This window comes from Pongo pygmaeus, chromosome X, assembly GCF_028885625.2.
Source record: "Pongo pygmaeus isolate AG05252 chromosome X, NHGRI_mPonPyg2-v2.0_pri, whole genome shotgun sequence".
Lineage (NCBI taxonomy): Eukaryota > Metazoa > Chordata > Mammalia > Primates > Hominidae > Pongo > Pongo pygmaeus.
The window spans coordinates 119798819-119823742 of record NC_072396.2 but is presented as its reverse complement, the minus strand read 5'-3'; the positions used below and the strand labels follow the sequence as shown (position 1 = coordinate 119823742).

The following is a 24924-nucleotide window of genomic DNA, read 5'->3' as shown; positions in this document are numbered from 1 at the left end:
AAAATGTAGCTAGATGACTTTTATCATGTTGATCATAATAAACTACACATACGGAAAATAAAAACTAAAAATAAAAAAAGCCAAGGCCTGATGTGGTGGCTGATGTCTATAATCCCAGCACTTTGGGAGGCTGAGGCAGGAGGACTGCTTGAGGCCAGGAGTTCCAGACCAGCCTGGGCAATATAGTGAGACCCTGTCTCCACAAAAACAATAAAAAAATTAGCCGGGCTTGGTGGCATGTGCCTGTAGTACAGGTTACCCAGGAGGCTGAGGAAAAAGGATAGCTTGAGCCCAGGAGTTCAAAGTTACAGTGAGCTACGATCACACCATTCCACTCCAGCCTGGGCAACAGAGCAAGACCCCGTCTCAAAAGAAAAAATAGATAAATAAATAAATAAAACCCTGGCCAGGCATGGTGGCTCACGCCTGTAATCCCAGCACATTGGGAGGCCAAGGCAGGTGGATCATCTGAGGTCAGGAGTTGGAAACCAGCCTGGCCAACATGGGAAAACCCGTCTCTACTAAAAATACAAAAATTAGCACAGCATGGTGGCACACACCTGTAGTCCCAGCTAGTCGGGAGACTGAGGCAGGAGAATCGCTTGAACCTGGGAGGTGGAGGTTGAAGTGAGTGGAAATCATGCCACTGCACTTCATCCTGGGCAATACAGCAAGATGCTGTTAAAAAAAAAAAAAAAAAAAACCAAGAAGACCAAAATATGTGTATAGTAGTTGGGTATCTCTGAGCAGAGGATTGTAACATGCTTTCTCTTTTATTTATTTTTTTATTTTTTCTCATTCTTTTATGAAAGAAAATAACTTGGATATTGAAAACAAAACTTGGGCCAGGTACAATGTGGCTCACACCTCTAACCCTAGCAATGTGGGAGGCCAAGGCAGGCAGACTGCTTGAGCTCAAGAGTTCAAGTCTAGCCTAAGCAAGATGGTGAAACCCCATCTCTGCAAAAAACTTAAAAGAAAAAAAATTAGCTAGGCATAGTGGCGCATGCTTGTAGTCCTAGCTACTTTGGAGACTGAACTGGGAGGACTGATTGAGCCCAAGAGGTCATGCGGTAGTGAGCCATGATTGAATCACTGCACAGCAAGACCCTGTCTCAAAGAAAAAAAAAAAAGTGAGGGGTGGAACTTTATTGAATATATTTTAAAGACAGATAAAATCCTGCATTGGAAATGAGTCTTTTCCACAAAACAGTAAAATTAGTTGAGCATGAGATTCTTTCATTCACCAAATGTTTACCGAGTGCCTCAACAATGAGCCAGACACTATATTTGGTGCTGGCAGTATAGTGGTGAGAGAAAGATTAGGTAGGCTATAGTCTGTGACTCATTAGGAAAAACCTCATTTGGTAAAATCTAGATTTAGACTTTAACATTTTATTTTTTATTTTGTTATTTTTTAGAGACAGGGTCTAACTCTCACCTGGGCTGCAGTACAGAGGCCCAAATCATAGCTTGAATCACTGCAGCCTCGAACTCCTGGGCTCAAGGGATCCTCCAACCTCAGCCTCCAAGTACCTGGGATTACAGGTGCGAGCCACTATGCCTGGCTCTAACATATTAGATGTTCATAATACTGCCCTAATAAATTTTATTCTACAGAAAGAAAGCCATGCTTCTTTCCATGTAAAATTTAAATCTTAGTTAGTTCAATATGATTATCTCATTATTTTTATAATTTATATATTTTTTAGTTCTGCAGGGTGAGTCCCCAGAGAGGGAACTTGCAGTCTTCTCTCTATATTAAAATGCAAGGGAGGCCGGGCACGGTGGCTCATGCCTGTAATCCCAGCGCTTTGGTAGGCTGAGGCGGGAGGATCACTTGAGGTCAGGAGTTCGAGACCAGCCTAGCCAACATGGTGAAACCCTGTCTCTACTAAAAATACAAAAATTAGCTGGGTGTGGTGGTGAGCACCTGTAGTCCCAGCTACTCGGGAGGCTGAGGCACAAGAATTGCTTGAACCTGGGAGGTGGAGGATGCAGTGAGCCGAGGTCACGCCACTGCATTCCAGCCTGGGCGACAGAGCAAGGCTCCATCTCAAAAACAAAAACAAAACACACACATGGGAAATTATTTCTTCACTGCCTATAAACAGAACACAAAGGAAATGTATATACATATTCTTATTTCTTAGACAGACAGGGTCACCCAGGCTGGAGTTCAGTGGTGCAAATCCTGGCTCACTGCCACCTTGTACTCCTGGGCTCAAGTGATCCTCCTGCCTCAGCCTCTCAAGTAGCTGGGACTAAAGGGGTGCAACCCCATGTTGGGTTAATTTTTAATTTTTTTGTAGAGACAGGGGTCTTGTTTTGCTGCCCAGACTGGACCTAATTCCTGGCCTTCAGCGATCTTGCTGCCTCAGCCTCCCAAAGGGCTGGGCATGAGCCACCATGCCCAGCCTATCTTACATTTTTAAAATCGGCTTTTCAAACAACCAAAATGACCCTACTGCAAAAAGAAGAATTGTGTATACTATAATATATACTGTCAGCTGGGCGCGGTGGCTCACGTCTGTAATCCCAGCACTTTGGGAGGCCGAGGCGGGCAGATCACCTGAGGTCTGGAGTTCGAGACCAGCCTGACCAACATGGAGAAACCCCATCTCTACTAAAAATAAAGAAATAATAATAAAAAAAATTAGCCAGGTGTGGTGGTGCATGCCTGTAGTCCCAGCTACTCAGAAGGCTGAGGCAGGAGAATGGCTTGAACCCGGAGGCGTAGGTTGCAGTGAGCCGAAATTGCACCATTGCACTCCAGCCTGGGCAACAAGAGTGAAACTCCATCTCACACACACAATTTATATATATTATATATAATATAATATTATATATATTATATATAATATTATATATAATATTATATATATTATATATTATATTATATATAATATATATAAAATATATGTGTATATATAATATATTATATATAGTCATCTGAAATATTTCAATTGCATATAAAATACACATATATATGTATATATAGTCATCTGAAATATGTCAGTTGCACTACCCTAAGCACTTTGTATGTAGTAATTTACTTAATGCTCACAAAAGCCCTGTGAGATAAGTATAATAGTGTGGAGATCATAACAGATGGAAACTGAAATGCAAAGGGGTTGAGTATTATGATCACAATTGTACTGCTTCAGAGTGGCAGGACTGAATAGAAAGAACTCAGGAAGACTGATTATGGAGCATGCTATTAACCACTGTGTGACACTGCCTCTATAAATTGGAACATCGACTGGCAGTGTTGATAATCTTGTGTTATGTCTGCCAAGATGCTGTTGGCTGTGGGGCAGCAGTAGTGACAAAAGCATTTTTTGGAAATAGGTCATTGGAGAGTGAGAACTGAAGAGTAGCCTCTTTTTTTCTTTTGGAAGCTGTGGTACTTTAGAATAAACAGACACTGACATACTTAAGTTCAGCAAAGTTGTAATGTTCTGCTGGCCTGGTGTTGAGAAGAAAATGGAGGCTGAGAGCTTCCCTATAAAGAGGTTGTCGATTTATGGCTGAATTTTAGATTCATGGACAGACCTAGAGATTAAACGAAAAAGGCAGAACCTGGATAATTTTCCATCCTAATTATTTCTTGAGGTGAATCTGTCAAGCATGCAGAAACAAATATATCAATTATATGGAAGGCTATTTTTGGATATCTGGATATACAACAAGCTAACATCTTACCAAAGCACAATTCCATCACCAACAGCTTTGAACAGGTCATCGGTGTTAGGGTTCATTGGTATAACATGTCTACAATCAGGATCATTTTCCAAAGCTTTGTTTATCCAGTTAACAAAAGCATATTTTTCTTCCTCTAAAATTATGTTAAATAACAAGACATTAGTTCATACTCTAAGTTATTAAATATTTGACTCCAAAGCCTAAAATAGTTGTGCAGTAGTGCTGAAAGTTAATGTGTCAGAAACGTGGTTATTCTGTGTGGAAACCCAGACACTTGGATGCAACACAGTGGTTATTAGGAATTACAAAATTAAGAAAAAGAATAGAACACGTTAACCAGTCCTCAGAAAAGTTACAAAATTCCTTAAAAATTATACTTATATTACTGTATAATGCACTGTAATAAAGCTTGTCATTACATGGATTGTATCCTGTCTCTTGCAAGCTAACAAAGCCATACACAATAAACACTTATAATGCCTTTATGACAAGTATTAGTCTCAAGCCTAAATACATGTCACAAAGGACTTCTACTGTATTCTTAATTAGAAGGTAATGTTTTTCTAGAGCCTGTCCTTGACATTACAGCAACCATCCCACTTAGCACATTGTGTTAACCTACTGCATATGAAATGATTACCTGAGTAAGAATGCTGTGTTCCTTCGCTGGACAACTCTGAAGTTCCACCCAGAGCACAAATACCTTCTTTCCTGTTGATTGCTTTGCGGAAGGTCTTGGCAATATCACTACTTTTTACCTCTTGAAAAATCTATTAATCAAAGTAATTTTGTTGATTCACAATTAATTTCAAACTATGCACAATAAGCATATTTATATTCTTTTATATATCTTGATCACTTACATTTTTTCCATAGCTGATGTTAAAAGATATAAAAAATTGGGCTTGAGTTTTTGAAATGCTAAACAAGTACTACAATACTCCTTCTGAAAATGAAGCACCAGAATGTCAATTGCACACACTTGTCAAAAACATTAAGCGCTACATGCATTGAATTCACTTTAAGCCGAAAACTAATGTGGTTCAAAGGCACAGGTAAATCTGTTAATTTTCTACAAACAAGGAAGGCTTTATTCTTTTCCTGGAGAGAAAACACTGAAGAATCCCCCTACTTTAATAAAAATTCTTAATGCAAAGAAAGATAAAATTTTATGATTTACCCAAAAAACTAATGGGGTAGCTCATTAAGAATTCGTTAAATCAAAAGTTACAGAATAATGCAGTTAAAAAATGTGTTAAGCTGGTAGTAATAGATGACTATCAAGAATAAACACCAAAAAGAGGCTTTTCAGTGATTGTCTTATTGGGGCATTTATGAAGTTCAGCTTCTCTTCACAGTAAGGAACATTCTAATTGTACAAAAGCAAGTTACAACAAAGTAAGTTTCACATCCTAGTACTGTGTAAACATCTGATTGGACATTCTATCTGTCTATATTTTTCTGAGGTATTGGAATGTACCTAATTCCAAATGTGTTCCTGATCCACCAATGTGCATGGCTAAATTAGTCAAAGCCAGTAAAACAGGAGCAAGATGTAGAAACCGTATACAGCTTTCTTTAAATGGTATTTAGAACTCCATTTAAGTGGATTCATTGAAAGAAAACTTAAGACTTAATGGGAAAGTTGCTGAACAAATGCAATTCAAAGACCTTTAACATTCGTGACAGATATGTATTCACACACACATCTCAGGAAGATGCAGCCTATGTCTGCGGTTCGTAGAACAAGGTTACAATATACATAACAGTTCAGGTTGTATGTGTCAGAGCAGGCACGAGCAGAAGCAGAAATCCAGCCCAAGCTATACTAACCAAGCCTTGTGTCTTGCACAGGACTGTGTCAGGCCAAAAGAAGGAGTGTCTTGTTGTATTTCGTCTTTCCAGGAGGGTACCTTTTTGTAATTAATCCATCTAGAGAAAGTGACTTTTAGTAACTGGTAGAAAAGTTGCTGCATGTGTTGTCAGTGGCCCTATTACTTAGTCATCTTTTCCTGTTACCTTTCTTAAATCCTAACTTTCTTTGGACTTACAAATAAAATTTTGTTTGAGAGAATAGTTAGTAAGCACTTAAATTTTACAAAATCAAGCTTACTCAGTATTTACATAGCTGCGATTCTGTGCTAGCTTTACCGGCAATTTTGGAGGTGGAATTTTAGAATAAATGTCTGTGTGTGTCTATGTTTGTATATGTATGCAGACACACACATACACACTACTCTAAATACTACACACAACCAATGAAATCACCCTTCCTGCTCTATGGCCATTATACTGATTTTCACTAAGTATCAACAGTATGGAGCTTATGCACACACTTCAGGCAGTTTTCAAATTATTAAAATACTTTTATTTACAATCTGATTTTTTAGTCCAACTGTGCCTTAACTGTGATGCATTTTGATCCTATAGCTCTCCTTTTGATAACAATGCACCTGCTCTGTGAAAAGACAATAGTCACTAGTCTACTTCTTTCTGAACTCTACTTCATTGTCTAATAAGTTAAAATCTGAAAGGTGTGCATTTCTTCATGCCTCACATACCTCAAGTCCCTGCAATGACAAAAATGTTACAGCTTCAGAATGAAACATGTAAAGTTATTTTTCTTATTACAAGTGCTTCTGCTTCAAGGATCATTTACTTCTAAAACTTACGTTGTTTCAACGATCATGATTTCAGCTAAAAAATAAATCCAAATTTGTTTATGTCACAGAAAAAAGGATTAATTCATATTTAAAAAAGAGAACGTCTGGGAATTCAAACTAATAACTAGAACTAGAAAAGTAGGCTGGGCACAGTGGCTCACATCTGTAATCCCAGCACTTTGGGAGGCCAAAGTGGGTGGATCACTTGAGGTCAGGAGGAGTTCAAGACCAGCCTGGCCAACTTGATGAAACCCAGTCTCTACTAAAAATACAAAAATTAGGTGGGCATGGTGGTGCATGCCTGTAACCCCAGCTACTCGGGAGGCTGAGACATGAGAATCACTTGAACCCGGGAGGGGGAGGTTGCAGTGAGCCAAGATGGTGCCACTGCACTTCAGCCTGGGCAACAGAGCAAGATCCTGTCTCAGAAAAAAAAAAAAAGGAAAATAAATTAAAAATATATATACATATATATAGAATGTCTCTGCTATATATCCTAATGCAATTACTTACATAGCTTTAGTAAAACTCCTTCTTATGCTTGGCAATGAAATGCAAAGTTGTATTTAAGTTTGTTAATTTTCAAAAGTCTTGCAAAAGTTACATGACCTTCATTTTCTAAATTGTTTCAAATAAATTATTCCAGCTAAGCTTAAACTTTTAGTTTCATAGTATTTTCCTCTATTCCCTTGATTTTAAAAAAGTAAAGATGGGCCAGGTATGGTGGCTCACGCCTGTAATCCCAGCACTTTGGGAGGCCAAGATGGGCAGATGGCTTGAGGTCGGGAGTTTGAGACCAGCCTGACCAACATGGAGAAACTCTGTCTCTACTTAAAACACAAAATTAGCCAGTCGTGGTGGCGCATGCCTGTAATCCTAGCTACTCTGGAGGCTGAGGCAGGAGAATCCCTTGAACCCAGGAGGCAGAGGTTGCAGTGAGCCGAGATCACGCCACTGCACTCTAGCCTAGGCAACAAGAGTGAAACTCCGTCTCAAAAAAAAAAAAAAAGTAAAAATGATAAGAAAGAACTGAAGATTTGTGTCTATGATATTGATTCACTACACAAGAATTTGCATTTTACTTTCTACTTTAGTAAAGAAATCGCTTAAGTGGATGATAAAACTATCTGAGTACAAGCTTTGGCTTAACAAGAAATCTCTGAAATCGGAGATAGCACAAGGCTGACTACTGTGCTGGAGTCTTCTCAATGAATCTTTTCAAAGCTGCCTGTTGTGATACTAATGAGCTCACTGTTTTGTGCTGTTTTCTCTCCACAAGGAAAGACTTGCTTTATCAACTGTGAGCTAACTCCTGCTGTACTTTTTTCAGGAAGCCATAACCACTCTTGATCTATACATCTTTTTCAGTCTCCTTTATGGAATATATGTTTTTTATTCCTTTTATTAAGTTTCACCTCCTTTCTCTCAAAGACTCTCAGCAACTGGCTAACTTCTTTTGACCCCAGAGTTAGCTCAACACAGGACGAGTGGCCAAACCAAAACAATCCAGAGGCATATGACTTAAGAAAGAAAGATTTCAGAAAGAATTGCAAAAAAAGAATTGACTGGCTTCCAGTGTTTGGGGCTTATTTCCAAAATGTTTCCAAAGAGGCAGGATTGAATTTTTCCATTATTTTGGAATGTCTTGTAGGCCTAAACTTAGTAATATTTGAAAAACATAACTTCTTTTTTTTTTTTTAAAGAAAGAACTACCCCAACAACTAACACCTATGTAGTATTTACTATATGTCCAAAACTGTTCTGGGCAGCTTACTTCTCTGCTGAAAGTGCCATACTAGTTTAACAATCAAAGAAAAAAAGTCCTATTATGTTGTAAGCATAAAAATCCAGTATTTTTAGTTTTGAAGTGCTTAGAATTTTAAAAAGCAGGGTATTAAATTTAATTTTCACCTTTAAAGTTTACATACATACAATTTTGGGACTGTTTTTTGCCATACACACACACACACACACACACACACACACACACACACACACATTTCTTTGAAATTAACATAAACAGTTTTTGTTTGTAGTTTGGTTTGCAATTAACACCCCTTAAGCAACAATTCAAAGAAAAAGCAGAAACCTAACAAGCAAGAACATGTTTCTTTCTATTTCCTTATGCCAATATCTAACAGGAATAACATGGTTTCTATTTCTTGGATAACTAAGCTCTACCCATACTTTGTTTGACAATTTGTAAGATGTTTCACTGATGGCAAGGCAGATGGGTGTGGACAGACATTTGGTTAATACAGTCATAGAAGCAGCATCTGAAAACTTCAGGTAGGTTACTTTACTGTCCTTGATATTTCAAATTTCTTGAATAGCAGGGAGGTACTGGAAAAAGCCACTAGTCCTCTGTGTAATGTTAGGCAAAAAGGAAAAGTCACTTCCTTTTTCAGAATTCCAAGTTTGTTTGTTTCTTTTCATTTGAAAAGTGTAGGAGTGTAAACATAATGATTCCTTCCAATTCTAATATGTATATTCTAACCTAAAATGTCCTCACGAATGTTGTTTTCTTAAAGCCCTGGTGTTGCCAAAATTATTGTGCATGTTCTTTACTTTTAAAGAATATACTAAGGTAATCACACCTCCTCCCTTAAAAGCCACAAATAGCTGTGTAGAAACTACATTTCAAAATCTACAAAATTAACGATTTCCCCAAGATCATTTTCAAAGACACTTTTACAATTTTGTCCTTAATATAATGACACACTGCAAATCCTATTGATTTTGGTCTGTTCTTTCTAATAGATTAAAAAATTCTGAGCAATACATTTTATCAAAAACAGCCAATCATAGTTAACTGCTGCTCTGCGCTACTTTAAATTCACAATTAACCATGCAGTTAAAAGGGGAGCAAGTGATACATCAGAAAACATGCAAATGCTCAAATTGCAAATAAACTGCAACTTACTATTGAACATAGAATTCAAAACAAAAGGCTTTGGCCATAACTGGAGACAAAAAAATGGTGGGAGGAAATCAGTATTTCAAAAGAAAATGGCAGGAACTATATCATTATAATTATGACACAAGTCTGCTTTTTTTTTTTTTTGAGACGGAGTCTCACTCTGTCACCAGGCTGGAGTGCAGTGGTGCAATCTTGGCTCACTGCAACCTCCGACTCCCTGGTTCAAGCGATTCTCTTGCCCCAGCCTCCCGAGTAGCTGGGATTACAGGCACGCACCACCACGCCCAGGTAATTTTTGTATTTTTAGTAGAGACCGGGTTTCACCATGTTGGCCAGTATGGTCCTCGATCTTCTGAGCTCGTGATCCGCCCGCCTTGGCCTCCCAAAGTGCTGGGATTACAGGCATGAGCCACCGTGCCCGGCCGACAAGTATGCATTTTAAAAACAATCACAAAACACTGTCAGCTGAGTAGGCATCATTACTTAGTCAATTTGCTTCTTGAACTACTACAGTGTTCTAAAGGTGTTAATTCTAATTGGAAAGAACATTTCAAAATTTCACTTGCTATGGTGAGCCACAGTTACTGATGGAAGTACATGCTATCGTTTCAGTTGTCTTGGGGAAAAATAAACCATGACAAAGGAGGATAGGAGCGCTTGGACATTTGTGATAAATATTAGGCACTGATAACTAGTTTGTGATATACTGAAAGGAATCCCTAGTAAGATCTAGTCAAACTCAGCCTTAAATTAATAATAAATACACCAATAAAATCTAAAGGGTATCCTTAATTGAGGGAAGAAGCCACAACTATTCTTTTATTTTTAAAATTAATTAATTTATTAATTTAGAGACAGGGTCTTGCTTTGTCACCCAGACTGGAGGGCAGTGGTGCTATCACAGCTCACTGCAGCCTCAAACTACTGGGCTCGAGCAATCCTCCTGCCTCAGCCTCCTGAGTAGCTAGGACTATAGGCTCGAGCTACCAGGCTGGGCTAATTAAAAATTTTCTTTTGTACAGATGGGGTCTCCCCAAGCTGCCCAAGCTGACAAGTTCTCCCTAACTTGCCCAAGTTGGTCTTGAATGCCTGGCCTCAAGAGACCCTTCTGCCTCAGCCTACCAAAGTGCTGGAGTTACAGGTGTGAGCCCTCACACCCAGCCAGCTATTTTTAACATGTATCTCAAATACATTGTCAATAAATACAGACTGAAAATGGCATAAGTCTAAAAAATCTAGACCTCACTTGCTAGCAGCCAATAGTGGTAGGCATTGAAGAACCATGTGCCATGTATACATTTTCCGGGCACTGAGTAGAGAACACCAAACTAAGTTCTGGGAGTGCGGTGGGGGGTGAAAGAATTAAAAACTCAGCCCCTAACCTTGAAGAATATTTGATGAAACTAGAGAAGAAAACAAAAATGTTAAATGCCTCTTCCAATGGACTAAAAAGATATGCTTCAAACTTTTAATTATCAAAATTATCATCCTAGAGAGAATGGTTCAGTTAAATACCCCTACCACAAGAGTGGAAAACAACTTTTTAATGAGAAAGTTCAGCTCAGGAAGCTTCCGAGACTGTGAGTCAGGGTGTATTATTAAAATTTTGAAGCACACTGTTCACCATGGGAGAGAGAACACTTCAAAGATGTCACTTAGCACCTTGATAACTGCCCTTTAATGATGACATGAAAGGAGACTGTTCACCTTATATAACTTATCACCTTAACATCTTATCGTGTTATATCTTTGTTTCTGCAGTGCTCTTTTTCTCAATTCGTTTGTTAAGATATTCTAGCAGCTAAAAGAAGTAAATTTAGTGGGCAGGATGACAGAAATGTTATTAGTTATAACAGTACTAATATGATATATTTAAGAACATAATAGTACTTAATACTATAACATCCCACTAGACGAAGGAACATCTATTACTTCTAATAATTGTGAATTTTCACATACTTACATAAACAAATTCATCAAAACTTATTTTCCCATCTTTATTCCTGTCACCATCCAGCATGAGTTTCTGAATAATTTCTCTCACTTTGTATCCTGGTAATGGCATATTAGCTTCTTTGAAGAGCTCATGAAGTTCATAGTCACAAATGAATCCGTTGCTGTTGAGATCTTTGTAAAAAAGGAGAGCAAGCAAAAAAGGAAAAAAAATGGAAAGACATAAGTTAATTTATTAAGAGTATTTCCCTTCATTTGAGGCTCAGTTCATAAGCTCACTTAAATAAAATATTTTCTTATTGTGGGGAACATAAAGTTGTTTGAAAGGGAAATGGACATTTAAATGGAAAAAGCAAGGTTTTACCTCGTGTATCCTGTGATTTAAGCAATGTGTAAGTAGATTTACTTAAAAAGAGCATCCCTAAGTTCAAGAAAGCATAGTTGGCTAATACAATTATTATTAACTTGGCGCTAATAGGATTTTAAAAAAAGAACTAATAGATCGTAAACCTACGAAACACTTCCATGGTATAGAACAATTTCTACTATAAGTATAGGAATTTTGTGTTTCTTATTCTTCCATTGCTCCAAAAAGAACTTTTATGAACTTAATGCTGATTCTGTTTCAAAGCACACCTGAACTTAAGCAATCATGTTCAGTGCCAATTATTTTAAGAGTTAATGTAAATAAACATTAATTCAAGACAAAGATAGAGTTTATAAAAATAAATGCACTACTGAGGAAAGCAGATGTTTAATATGACTCTATAAATAACCTTTTAATTTTTGTACTACTGAAGTTTCTCAGAGTATGTCTTGAAGTGCTGATTAAACGAATGATGTTTATTCTGAAGCTTTTAAAAATAGAAAAAAAAACCTGATCAATGACCAAAAGCTAATTTATTGACAAAAAGGCTAATGTCGTGAGGGTTGTAACCACTTGAGTATATATTTTTCTATGAATAAAGTTTGATGTTCACAAGTAATTTCAAATATCTTCTGTTCAGTAATGACTTTTATTCCTTAGGTCCCACTGATTTTCATATGTAAACTTAATTATAATAGAAGGAAACAACCTGAACAGAGAAATGACTCAAGATGACCTTAGCGCATTTAAGAAAATGTATTGTGGCCGGGCACGGTGGCTCACGCCTGTAATCCCAGCACTTAGGGAGGCTGAGGCGGGTGGATTACCTGCGGCCAGGAGTTCGAGACCAGCCTGGCCAACATGGTGAAACCCCGTCTCTACTAAAAATACAAAAAATTAGCTGGGCGTGGTGGTGGGCACCCATAATACCAGCTACTCGGGAGGCTGAGACAGGAGAATCGCTTGAACCTGGGAGGCAGAGGTTGCAGTAAGCCAAGATAGCGCCAGTGCACTCCAGCCTGGGCAATAGAGTGAGACTCCGTCTCAAAAAAATATATAAAATAAAAAATAAAAAAATAAAGCAGGCTGAGCACGGTGACTCACGCCTGTAATCCCAGCACTTTGGGAGGCCGAGGCAGGCGGACCACTTGAGGTCAGGAGTTCGAGATCAGCCTGGCCCATATGGCAAAACCCCGTCTTTACTAAAAATACAAAAATTAGCTGGGTATGGTGGTGGGCGCCTATAGTCCCACCTACTTGGGAGGCTGAGGCAGGAGAATCTCTTGAACTTGGGCCAAGATTGCGCCAATGCACTGCAGCCTGGGTGACAGAGCAAGACTCCATCTCAAAAAAAAAAAAAAAAAAAAAGCATAAGGGGTTAGACTGGGGCTATCTTGCCCCCAGGGGACATTTTTGATTGCCATAACTGGAGAAGGGAGTTGGGCTGGGAGAGGAAGCACCTGGCATACAGTGCGTAGAGGCTGGGGATGCTTCTAAATATCTTACAATGGATATGACCCCTTCCTTGTATGTACAACACAACAGTTATGCAGCTTAAAATGTCAATTGTGCTGAAGTTGAGTGACTCTGGGTTATAGAGATATTGGGGGGCAGGGATGGTGGTGGTGCTACTACTTAGACAGAATGGGTAAGGAAGGCCACTTTGATGAGGTTATATTTGAATGAAGACTTCCATGAGGTAAGGGAAGCAAATCATGTGGCTATCTGGGGCAAGAGATTTCGGGTAGAGAAAATAGCAAATGCAAAGTCAGTGACGCTGCAGTGTGTCTGGTGTGTTTCGGGAAAAGTAAAGATCCAATATGACTTGGGTAGAGTGAACAAGGGGGAAAATGAGAGATAAGGTCAGGGAGCTAGCTGATCATATAAGCTCTGCTAGGCCAATGTATTCCATGGAATACACTGACATTTCTTTCTAAGTGTGATCTACGTGTAATTCACATTGTCCAATTTTTGGTCAATTACTAAAATTGCAATTTGCAAGAATGCTCTGGGGGATTAAAAATTAAATTAAATTAAAATATTAAGTATACTGCATGGAACCATCTTGCAAATATTTTGAATGCTGATGAAATTCTGTTTAGTTTTAATGCAGTCTATTTTAAGTATTAAATTTTCTTAAACATTGATTACTACATTTTAAATCTATGAATTAAAACATCTGTACCTTTATTTTTACTTTTATATTTCTTTGAGACAGGGTCTCTCTTGCCCAAGCTGGAGTGGCACGAGCATGGCTCACTGCAGCATCAACCTCCTGGGCTCAAGCAATCCTCCTGCCTCAGCTCCCCGGCATGGCTGGGGCCAAAGCTGGGCACCATCATGTCTGGCTAATTAAAATACCTGTACTTTTAAAACATCAATAACAAACCATTCAATACTTAGTGTGAAAATCGCTTAGATTTCCTTTGAGGTAAAGCACTTAATTTCCCTAGGACGTATATTCACTTTCTTTGCTTTGGATTTATAAAAGGTCATACATCAAACTCTTTATTTCTACATGTAAAGTATTTCTATGTAGAAATCAATCCATCAATAATGTCTGCAGTTGCTAAAAAGAACAAAGTAATCCCCATGGCACTGCGGCAAAATTTTAGTGGCTCTTGTTTTATGAATGTCTTGGGTTTAAATACACCTGCTCCCATGCATATACCAACTTGTTTTCCCTACGTCCTTTCTAAGATTACAGTGGAGCTCAGTACTAGAGAGTAAGTGTGGCATAGTGAAAGAAACACAGCATACATGCTTGAAGAGACACACAGTGGAAATAATGTGACACAATGTCTTATCTCAACTTGGCTATTAATTTGCACAAGTTACCTCTTCAGGCCCTAGTTTTCTCAACTGTAAAAGGAGTGCTTTGGACCACATAATCTCTAAAGTTCCTTTTTGGTTCTATCACACTGATTCTAAATCAGAATACACAAGACTTCACAACCCTCCCCTCACACAAACACTTTTAAAACCTGGAGATAGAATAGTAATGCATATTAAATACAGATAGAGAGTGACAACATTCTGATCACTACTACACCTTATTACCTAAGTATAATATTCTTTCATTTTTATGACATCTTTGGAGGAAGAGATAGCTTATTCTTCTAACTATCAAAACATTGTCCTCTTCAGTGGGTTCTTTTTTTCTTTTAAGCTATTTTATTTCTTTATTTTGAGACTAAGTCTCACTCTGTCACCCAGGCTGGAGTGCAGTGGCATGATCTTGGCTCACTACAACCTCCGCCTCCTGGGTTCAAGCGATTCTCCTGCCTCAGCCTCCTGAGTAGCTGGGATTACAGGCGTGCGCCACCATGCCTAGACAACTTCTGTATTTTTAGTAGAGATGGGGTTTCGTCATGTTGGCCAGGCTGGTCTTGAACTCCTGGCCTCAAGTGATCCTCCCACCTTGGCCTCCCAAAGTGGTAGGATTATAGGCATGAGTCACCAAGCCCAACCAATTTTTTAATTTAAAAAAGTACCTTTAGAGACAGGGCCTCATTCTGTTGCCCAGGCTGGAGTACAGTGGCACAATCATAGTTCACTGCAGCCTTGAAATCCTGGGCTTCAGCAGTCCTCCCACCTTAGCCTTCTAAGTAGCTGAGACTACAGGCTCTCACCACTATGCCCAGCTAACTTTTTGTTTCTTGTATTTTTTGTAGAGACAGGGTCTCACTATATTGACCAGGCTAATCTCAAACTCCTGGCCTCAAATGATCCTCCCACCTTGGCCTCCCAAAGTGTTGGGATTACAGGTATGAGCCACTGTGCTTTGACTCTAGTTTAGACTGGAGTATATAACAGGTGTGTAACAGGATTTGTTCTTTTTGTATTCTCAGTGTTATGATGGAAGTGGAAGGTAGAGACGTTTTAAATTAGATGTGGGAGAACTACAGTGGATTCAAAGCTATATGAAACTGACTAAGGCCCAGAAAGTTTATCTGGCTGCCTATTTGTATTAGGTTAGACTACAGGTCTGGTGGCTGGGACTGGTGGCTCATGCCTGTAATCCCAGCTCTTTGGGAGGCCGAGGCAGGAGGATCAGTTGAGCCCAGGATTTCGAGGCTGCAGTGAGCTATGACGGCATCATGGCACTCTAGCCTGGGCACCAGAGTGAGACACTGTCTCAAAAGCAAAAACAAAAAACTCCAGAAGTTTGGGTCACAGGGAGAATTACTATTTGCTTGTATCCTCCCTGAAATAACCTCTCTTGAACATTAATTAGAAGACAGTTCACTGATGTGATTAAAAGATGCCAGGAAGTAGCCACCCTAAAACATAATTAACATACAATAACCACATTTGGAAATTTCATTTTGAAGTAAGGGTAGTAGTAACAGATGCTTTTAGAAAGGGACAGGAAAATTTTAAAGGAAATTGGAGGAATAAGAATTTGTCATTACATGACAAACTTCCTTATTAGGCTGCAAATCTCCTGATAAAGATTCTTTTAAATCTTTGTATCTCCCATCCCAATATGTAGCACAATCTTTCGTATATAATAAGCAATGGAAAAAAATTATTTTTGTAGAATCACTGATGCTCAGGAATTGACCAAAGAAAGAATGCTGTAATCCTAGATGAGCATTTTAGAAACAAAACTAAACAACAATGACAGAAATACAGAAATAGCACTCAAAGACTGAATGGCAATTCATCGAGAAACCAAAACTTGACAGAAATATCCCTTAAATAACATTCAATCTCATTCCCTTTGTTCTAATCCTGTCCCTACCCAGCAGCCTTCAGATCTGTAATTTGGTTTTCTAAGTGAACACACCCATCAAGGAGGGCCCAAGTGGACAACCAGTGATAGCTCTCTGGTCAGGATCTCTTTTGTTCCAAATGTAGAAACCTGCTTTGGCTTTACTGAGAAAGGAGATGCGCACTTATTTAAGTATGAGTCACCCTCCAGAGCAAACTGAGTACCTACCCTGTGGGTAGACACCCACTGGGCTACATACCAAAGATACAGAAATGAATCAAACGGAACCCCTGGGTCTTACTTGAAACTGTGGCTACAAAATCCTTGTAAAAATTTTGAGTCACTTCGAATACATATCCTTAGGCTTTCCTGGATGACAAGAATGTGCGTCCTCTTCTAAAAGTTTTGCCTATTCTGCCATTTTCCCATATTTTAGCCCCCAGTGTTAGTCCAACTTACACTACCTCCCATGATCAAAGGCATTTTAGTGTTAGTATGAGTCAATTTTATCAAGCCTTTCTTAGAGCTCTTAAATCATATATTTTGAAGAAAATAATTTCAATTTAAACAAGAAGGCAGAGGGAGCCTAAAAAGGCAGCTAGCAATTAATTTTACAAAACCTCCCAGCTGGTAAAGTACTTGAGAGACAAAATAGCATGCAATTATTCTTAAAGAGTTTTATGCTAATTTTATTTCGAACACTCAGTCAAAAAACCAAAAACACATCCTTAAACAATATCAAAGATCTAACGTGGTTTGGAAGGCCAGTAAAAAGGTAGCATAATGGGATTTTAGAAAGCTTCCATCTCATCAGGTGCTCACGACTTTTAGTCTACTTCTAAGATTAACTTGTAATTTTAAAAAATAAACATAAATGCTGATGACTATTCAATCTAATTTTCTACATCGGAGAAAAGTAGTTTCGTTTTACAAACTGGCTAAATGATAGTCTTTGAGTCATGTTTTCCTTATGTGTAAAATAAAATAGCTGAGGTACCTGAATGATTTCCAAATAACCCAAAATGAATTTTGGATAATTTTTTGTTATTCAAAAGCAAAATGAGAATAAGAATAATGTGGCAAGGTTTTTCAAAAAGACAATTTAATTTTCTGAAATCATAAGACTATGTCCTTATTTGTGGTTACAGTGTCCACTTTAAAAACACAGCATTGGAATTAGAATGTTGCTGTTCAGTATGTTTGATGGTGAACTTCTCCTATTCCGAGTTTTGACATAAACATGAGAATTTAATAATAAACTTACCCAAAATAACATACCTAGATTGGAAGTCGTTTTAACAACTGGAAACTAAAATCACAACCACCAGGCATGATGGCAGTCCTTTATTTTCTCATTCATGCTGCCAATATTCTGCAACTCCTTTTTGGCTCACTTGCCATTTTCTCATTAACTATACATTGGTATGGAGTGGGAAAAGCTCCGTGTTTTGAAGACTTCTGTTTCAGCATCATAGTTTCCAACCAGCTGATAAAGCAGACATAAATTACCATACTGCCTATGTTGTGCAGAGCACTTTCAATGCCAGCACGTCTCAACCTTTTGGTTTAAAAATATGGTCAGTATGGCTGGACATTAAGGAGAAGCTGGATAAAGGAAACTCTACCTTATCACTGAACACAATTCTGGCAGAAAGTAAAGGGCTAAATTTGAGTAAATTGACAAAGTGTTTTTTTTTTAAAGAAGAAAATTACGATGCTTAAAAAAAAATCACTACGCACGTCCCAATGCTGCACCAGACAGGCCCATTTTTCATATTGGCCACTGAATTCATCAGAAAAGAACCAACTGTTACAAGGACTGTTTCCTTTCTCTCTCTCTCTCTCTCTCTCTCTCTGATGACACATGTAGGTTCACATTTGCATTTTGTTTTAAAGGAAATCTCATTATTCTCTTTTACCAAGTATTATTTTAAATACTGTTTAACTCCCCCACCGCCCTCCCCTAAGTAAACCTTAAAGTAAATAAACTTATTACACAGCCATGTTTCTGCAGAAGTTTGAATCACACCAAGAATGCATACCCTTAAAAGGAAATGTTTTCCCTCCCCTTGCATCCTGTTATTTAAGCTATTTTAAGTACTTGTCTGGAGAAAGCTAAGCCAGAATCCAAGTGGTTTTGATTTTAGCTGCTGTTTTACACTGCCCATGTCCAGGTGGTACGTGCTGCAATCTATCACTTCAAAAGCGTCTTTTGGGGTGCTACTTTGTCTTATAAATTTGACAGTAAGAAAGACTAGGATTTTCTTTGACGCTCGGGTTGTGTGTGTGTGTGTGTGTGTGTGTGTGTGTTGCTTTAAACATCCTTGAATCTGTCTAAATCTGGTGTCTTTCTTTATGAAGAGGTCACATATTGTGTGCCCTCATCTGCAATACACATGCGACCTCTCTATTAGCCCACTCAGGACAGTGCTCATTAGGACTTAAAGAAGAAAGCCTAGCAAGTGCAGATGCATATCCTTTTGGAAAAGCTGGATTTAAAAGTTCAATTTGGTTTGACCAACATATTCTACAAATTTTCTGCACTAAAGAAATGACAAAAGGAATCTATTTATCTAACAATAATGGGTTTACACACATACACACACAATCCTGAATGCCCATGAAAGCTCACAAAATACTGATTTAAAGGACTCGGTCAAAAGGCTTGGGCAGAAGAGTTTAAAACTATATGCCATCCCAAGATCTAAGCAGTGAAATCAAGCTTTCATTAGGCATTAAAACCTTAGAAAAGGCAGCTGCTAAACATCTCCAGATGCTTAGCTAAACATGAGGTTTGCCTCTCACAGCTTATACCTTTCGAGGTAGCTCACTGCAGCAAATATAAGAGGCAGTTTAATGAGTTCCAGCTAAGGGTAGACTGGAGGTTGCTGCTTTAGAGTTCACTGTACTAGTGGATTTCCAAAGATGGAGGTCAAGTACAGCAGAAGGCTGGACAAGTTTAGAGGGTGAGACCAGGCAATCAAAAATGTTTATCAGTCCTTTTCTGACTCAAAATTTCCAGCAGTTTGGCCATCATTTTTCCCCTGCTGCAACTCTCGTTTTAAAAATACATGTGTGCAGGCCGGGCGCGGTGGCTCACGTCTGTAATCCCAGCACTTTGGGAGGCCGAGACGGGCGGATCACGAGGTCAGGAGATCGAGACCATCCTGGCTAACACGGTGAAACTCCGTCTCCACTAAAAATACAAAAAAAAAAATTAGCCGGGCGTGGTGGCAGGCGCCTGTAGTCTGCCACCTGGCTGAGGCAGGAGAATGGCGTGAACCCGGGAGGCGGAGCTTGCAGTGAGCCGAGATCGCGCCACTGCACTCCAGCCTGGGTGACAGAGCGAGACTCCGTCTCAAAAAAAATAAATAAACAAAAAATAATTAAAAAAATAAAAAAATTCAAAGCAGGCTTCACTTAAAAAAAAAATTAGATTTTCTCTTTACATTTAAAATGTATCCCACTACATAAAATCCATTTACGGTTGGCCTGCTGATTTTCAGGAACGCATCTAGTGCATGAAGCAAAATATACCTGGCCGGCCAGGTACCATGGCTCACGCCTGTAATCCCAGCATTTTAGGAGGTCGAGGTGGGAGGATCACTTGAGCCCAGGAGTCTCAAAATAAAAATAAAAATAAAAATAAAAATTGCTTTTACCCATGCACCCACACATGTGTACTCCTAACTAGCTTCCACACCTTTGAAACATGGTTTTCCGACTATCCCGAGACCTCCACTTCTAATAATCCATATATAATTAACCAGATGGCACAATGAAAGAGCACTGATTAGTTTCATTTTCTTTTAGATGGGCTATAGTTTTGTTTTTGTTTTAAGGCATAATTAAACAAATATGCACTGGTGTACTTTTATTGAATACTAAAAGTAAATTAAACTAAAGCACTGTTTTTTTTTTTTTTTTTTGTGGCATCATCCTGATGTGGTTTTTATATACTAGCGAATATCAAGTAATTTGAAACAACTCAACTTCCTAGGATGAGAGAAGTCTGGTATAGCTACAATCACCACAACCAATTTTTTTTTGCTTAGTTTGGTGGGAAACCTCAGAGGAATACACCCATACTATTCCTAGTCATTTAAGAAACCCATTATTGTTTTATTTCAAAAGTGCTGAATTCATGTTTAAAAAACCTCAGTAGGGAGTGCTCAGGAGGGAAAAAAGGCAAGGCAAGGTAAGTGTTTGCAGTACTAAAGCAACTCTGCAAAGGTTTACATTACATGAATTTTTCTTTATGACAAGTAATCATCCAAATGACCACTAGCTTCCACAGCAAGATTAAAGGCTTAGAATGTAAAAGACAGTTTCTAGATGGTAAAATATTAATACCTAAGTGTTTTGAAAGGTTTTATTTATTCTTCTTTAGAAATAGTTATGTATTACAGCATTTAAATTAAATTTGAAACATCATGAAGTACAAAAACTGGTAACTAACGTTTCTGCTACTGGGAAGCACTGGAAACAATTGTTGAGAAAATTAAAATAATTACATGAGCTTGGAGCTTAAAACTAAGCAGGTGCAGAAAGTGAGTGAAAAGAGAACTTTAAATTCTAATACTCAATTTATTGCTAGTAAAGAGAGTTTCAAAGCACTATTAATTGATTGAACAAAACCTATGATTAGCAGTAATTACAGAGATTTTCTCCACACGCTATGATTTTGCTGAATTTCTAAGGAGATAATCAAGGCTATTATTGTTAATAGATGGGGAAAATCATCTAATGATTTCCATATTTTGTCGCAATTGAACTGAGACAAAGTAGTCTTTCCTATTCTCTGCCAACCCACCCCCACAAAAAGGAAAAACTGTGCTTCACAGGATAAGTTATAGAGCTTGTTTTTAAAATAAAGTGACCCTGAATTAGAAAAAAAATTTCTATAACACCTTTGACAGTTGCCTGAGGGCTCTGTAACTAACAACAACTTAAAACTACAAAGATTTTTTTAAAGAAAATCGAAAGACTTGGCTGGGTCCTTAAATGAGTTTCTAAAAGATGGAGTGTACACACAAGCTTTTATTATGCTGAAAAAAAATATAAATTTTATATGCTACAATCTAATGGCAAAAACCTTTAATAATAAATTCCACTGTAATGAAAATCTTCACAACAAAGGCCCTCTGAATGTATGGTTGATAATGACAAAAATCCCAGTACATCAAAAGGCTATGTATATAGTTCCTTGGGTTTCAATCAATGAAATATTTACTGAGAACCTAACATGTGTGCAACACTATGCTAGATACTGAGTGGAGACTACAAAAGAATAATATTCACAATAGGCAGAAATTCTGGATTCCAGAACTCTTTACAGTGTATATAGTAATAAGAGCCTAAGTATGTTAGGAACATATGCCTGGCAGGGGCTTTGGCAAACTGTACGTCTATCTTAAACTCTACTTAAACAATAGCTCCACAATGACCTTTTCTTGCAGTCAAACTTCTCGTTGATCCCTTACTTAATACAATTTAACTGCTTCCTCTATGAAGATAATTGGTCAATCCTCTCTATGTCATTAAGCTTTTAAGGGACAATGAAGTTCTTTTACTTGTAAAATGTATTCCAAGTCTCATCAGGTAAACAATATCTGAATTAACTTTAATTTTTAAGGAATGTTGCACGTAATTATTTCCAAGATGCTGCACATGAGGACAAGATCTGTATTCAGCATCTACCTGAGGAGATGAGTACTTAATAAGGCATGGTGCCTACTCTGAAATTCTATTCATAAATAACAAATTAAGCTGCTGCTAATGCTGAAAGATGAATATAAATTTTAAAAAAGGTTCTAAAATGCACTCCTAAAACAATTATAAGACTATTTTGACTGAATGAGTCATTTAAAAAAAAAAAACTCTTGCAGCCAAGAATTCACTTGCTGTTATATATTAAACTATGTAGCATTTTTCTTACAGTAAGTGGTATCCATGGCAAGTTAATTAACTGCTATTTTTACACACACACACACACACACACACACACGCGCGATCATGTTAGATTCAGGAATATTCAGTTTTTTCTAGTTAAAATTTTGATGGGATTATGAATGGTCACTCTGGCTGGGGTCATTATTCTTCCCAAGGTACACTGCTACTACTGAATACCTTCATAGAAAATGTTGATCATAAATATATGGGAACAGAAATGTGTATTTCCTCATTTTTCACTAATGGGATTTTCGACACAGGTCTAACGGCAAATTCTGATTTACATAACAAATCATCATATGAGCTAATTCTGTACCCTTCAGTCAAGGAGATACCAAATAATAATAATCTACCTCTCTAAGCACATGTTGATTCGTGTATTTACATAAGTAGTCTGTTCTCACCCTGTTTTCTCATTATTGTCTATAGACTTGACCTGAGCACTAAAATTTGGAATGTAAATACTCCATATTTACATTCTCCATATTTACATTCCATAGCTGCTCAATTGTAAGGCATGTTATATGATGATAAAGGATAAATCAAATAGCATGCTATGCCTTCTCATCTTATATTGAAGCTATAATTTAACGTGGCGAGGTAGAACGATCTGCATTATCCAAGGGCACAGAAAACCCATAAAAAAGTCAATAACGCCAAACTAATTAAGGAAGGGTAAAACATCATCTAATGTTTTCGAGGGTCACATATCCCTTTGAGAATATGGTGAAAGTTTCAAACCTCTTCAGAAAGATATGAGATGCGAAATATAATAATAACTAAAATTTGGCATGAAAATTTCAGGAACCATACATAACAGTCACCAGTTAAGGATTGGAACTGTGGTCTAAAAAATTTGACCGTATTAAATACTACATAAAATTGGAAATAATAGCAGCTACCACTCTTGACCAAAAAAAAAATAAATAAATAAACAATTTTAAGTATAGCTTCCAAAACTTTATCCCATCTATTTTAACTATCTTGCCCTAATGTTTTTGATTAACGACTCATGTGATATTTATGGAGAAATAGCTTTGAGACCAAATAAATATTGCATCCCTATAGTTTTACTACAAAAAATACTCACCAACTTTTGCAAAGGCCTCTTTGAGTTCATCAAGCTCATCTTTGGAAATCTGAGTGGTAGCCATCTCATCCATTTAAAGATCTAAAGAAAAACCAAAAAGGTTTCAGACTTAAAAAAACTGTGATAAATATAAGCACTCTTGCTAAGTTCTCATCTTAGGGATAATTTAAACAGAATTTCAAACTATCAAAACAATCTGAATAGGTTACCATGTCTCTACATACAGCTTTAATACAGAAAACAAACAAATGAGAAGTCATCACTTACCAAAATTTATTGAGAAAAAATATTTCTGAATTTTCCTTCTAAGGACAAAATCTTAAATTACATTCAAAAAGTTTAAGGAAGGGCCAAAGTACCCAGCAGTGACAGGAAAAAGCTACATAATAGAAATTCTTGGTTATATGAGCCAAAGCTAAAGGTCAATATTATGTGACCAATGATTCACGGAAAATATCATTTTCCCATTAAGCCACTTTAGAATCATTCACTGTGAAAACATTGATTTTCAAATAGCATACTGACGTCTATCAATCACTCTCATTAAAGGAAGAATAAAGTGGAAACAAAACAAATTATAGCTGGTTTTGATATAAAAATGCACATGTGGCTAGTATACACATTCTTATGCATGTAAATTATTATATTATCTGAGTATACATCCTTTCCAATTTGGCCTTATTGATCTATTTAACTAACAGAACAAAGGTTGGCACACTACATATGGCCTGTGGGCCAAAACTGGATCACCAGTTGTTTTTGTATGACCTCAAGCTGGATATGGTTATTAAAGGAAAATTTTTGCAGTCCATTTTGATGATGGGGCACATTAACTTTGAACCCAATTAAGTGAAATGTTATCCCAGAAAAAAAGAATTCTATCCTTCTCATCAGAATTGTATTACCGAAAAATTGTACTCAATTATTATATTTTGAATTTTGTCAATAAAAACTTACAGAAATACTATATTATATCCTTGATATTAATATCATAATATTCTTGATTTTACCTCTTGGCACACAATATTTATGATCTGAACCTATATGGAAAAACTTTGCTGATCCTGGCAATAAAGAGAGGAGGTCTGTATCACAGTAGATAATTTCCAAATGCAAACTTATTATAACAATAATTTTGGACGAAGAAAAATGAAATGATTACATGTTGCTTTCTCCTTTTTTGCTTTGGGTTTTTTCTCTCTTCTGATTTATTTTTTTGGTAGACTTTATTTTTCTTTATTTCTTTTTCTTTTTTGTAAAGACAGAGTCTTGCCACCTTGCCCAAGCTGGTGTCTAACTCCTGGACTCGAGAGATCCTCCCGCCTCGGTCTCCCAAAATGCTGGGATTACAGGTGTGAGCCACCGTACCCAGCCAATAGACGTTATTATTAGAGTAGTTTTAGGTTCACAGCAAAATCAAGCAGAAGTTACAGAGAGTTCCCATATACAGCTATGTGTTGCTTAAAGACAGAGATGTGTTCTGAGAAATGCATTGTCAAGTGATTTTGCCATTGCGCAAGCATCACAGAGTGCATGTACATAAACCTAGATGGTATA

At 37.5% G+C, this 24924-nt stretch overlaps 1 protein-coding gene across 7 annotated transcripts in view; it reads right to left on the bottom strand.

The window, feature by feature from the left end:
• The window catches only part of PLS3 (plastin 3), an 89073-nt gene that overhangs the window by 16378 nt on the left and 47771 nt on the right, over positions 1-24924 (bottom strand). For all 7 annotated transcript variants that reach the window (XM_054472162.2, XM_063660001.1, XM_054472161.2 and 4 more), the window contains 4 exons: positions 23368-23448; positions 11252-11415; positions 4346-4475; positions 3706-3838 (listed from right to left, as the gene is read on the bottom strand). In XM_054472162.2, the coding sequence (XP_054328137.1) occupies positions 3706-3838; positions 4346-4475; positions 11252-11415; positions 23368-23440 (500 nt within the window). In that variant the 5' untranslated portion in view covers positions 23441-23448. The remainder of the gene's footprint in view (positions 1-3705; positions 3839-4345; positions 4476-11251; positions 11416-23367; positions 23449-24924) is intronic.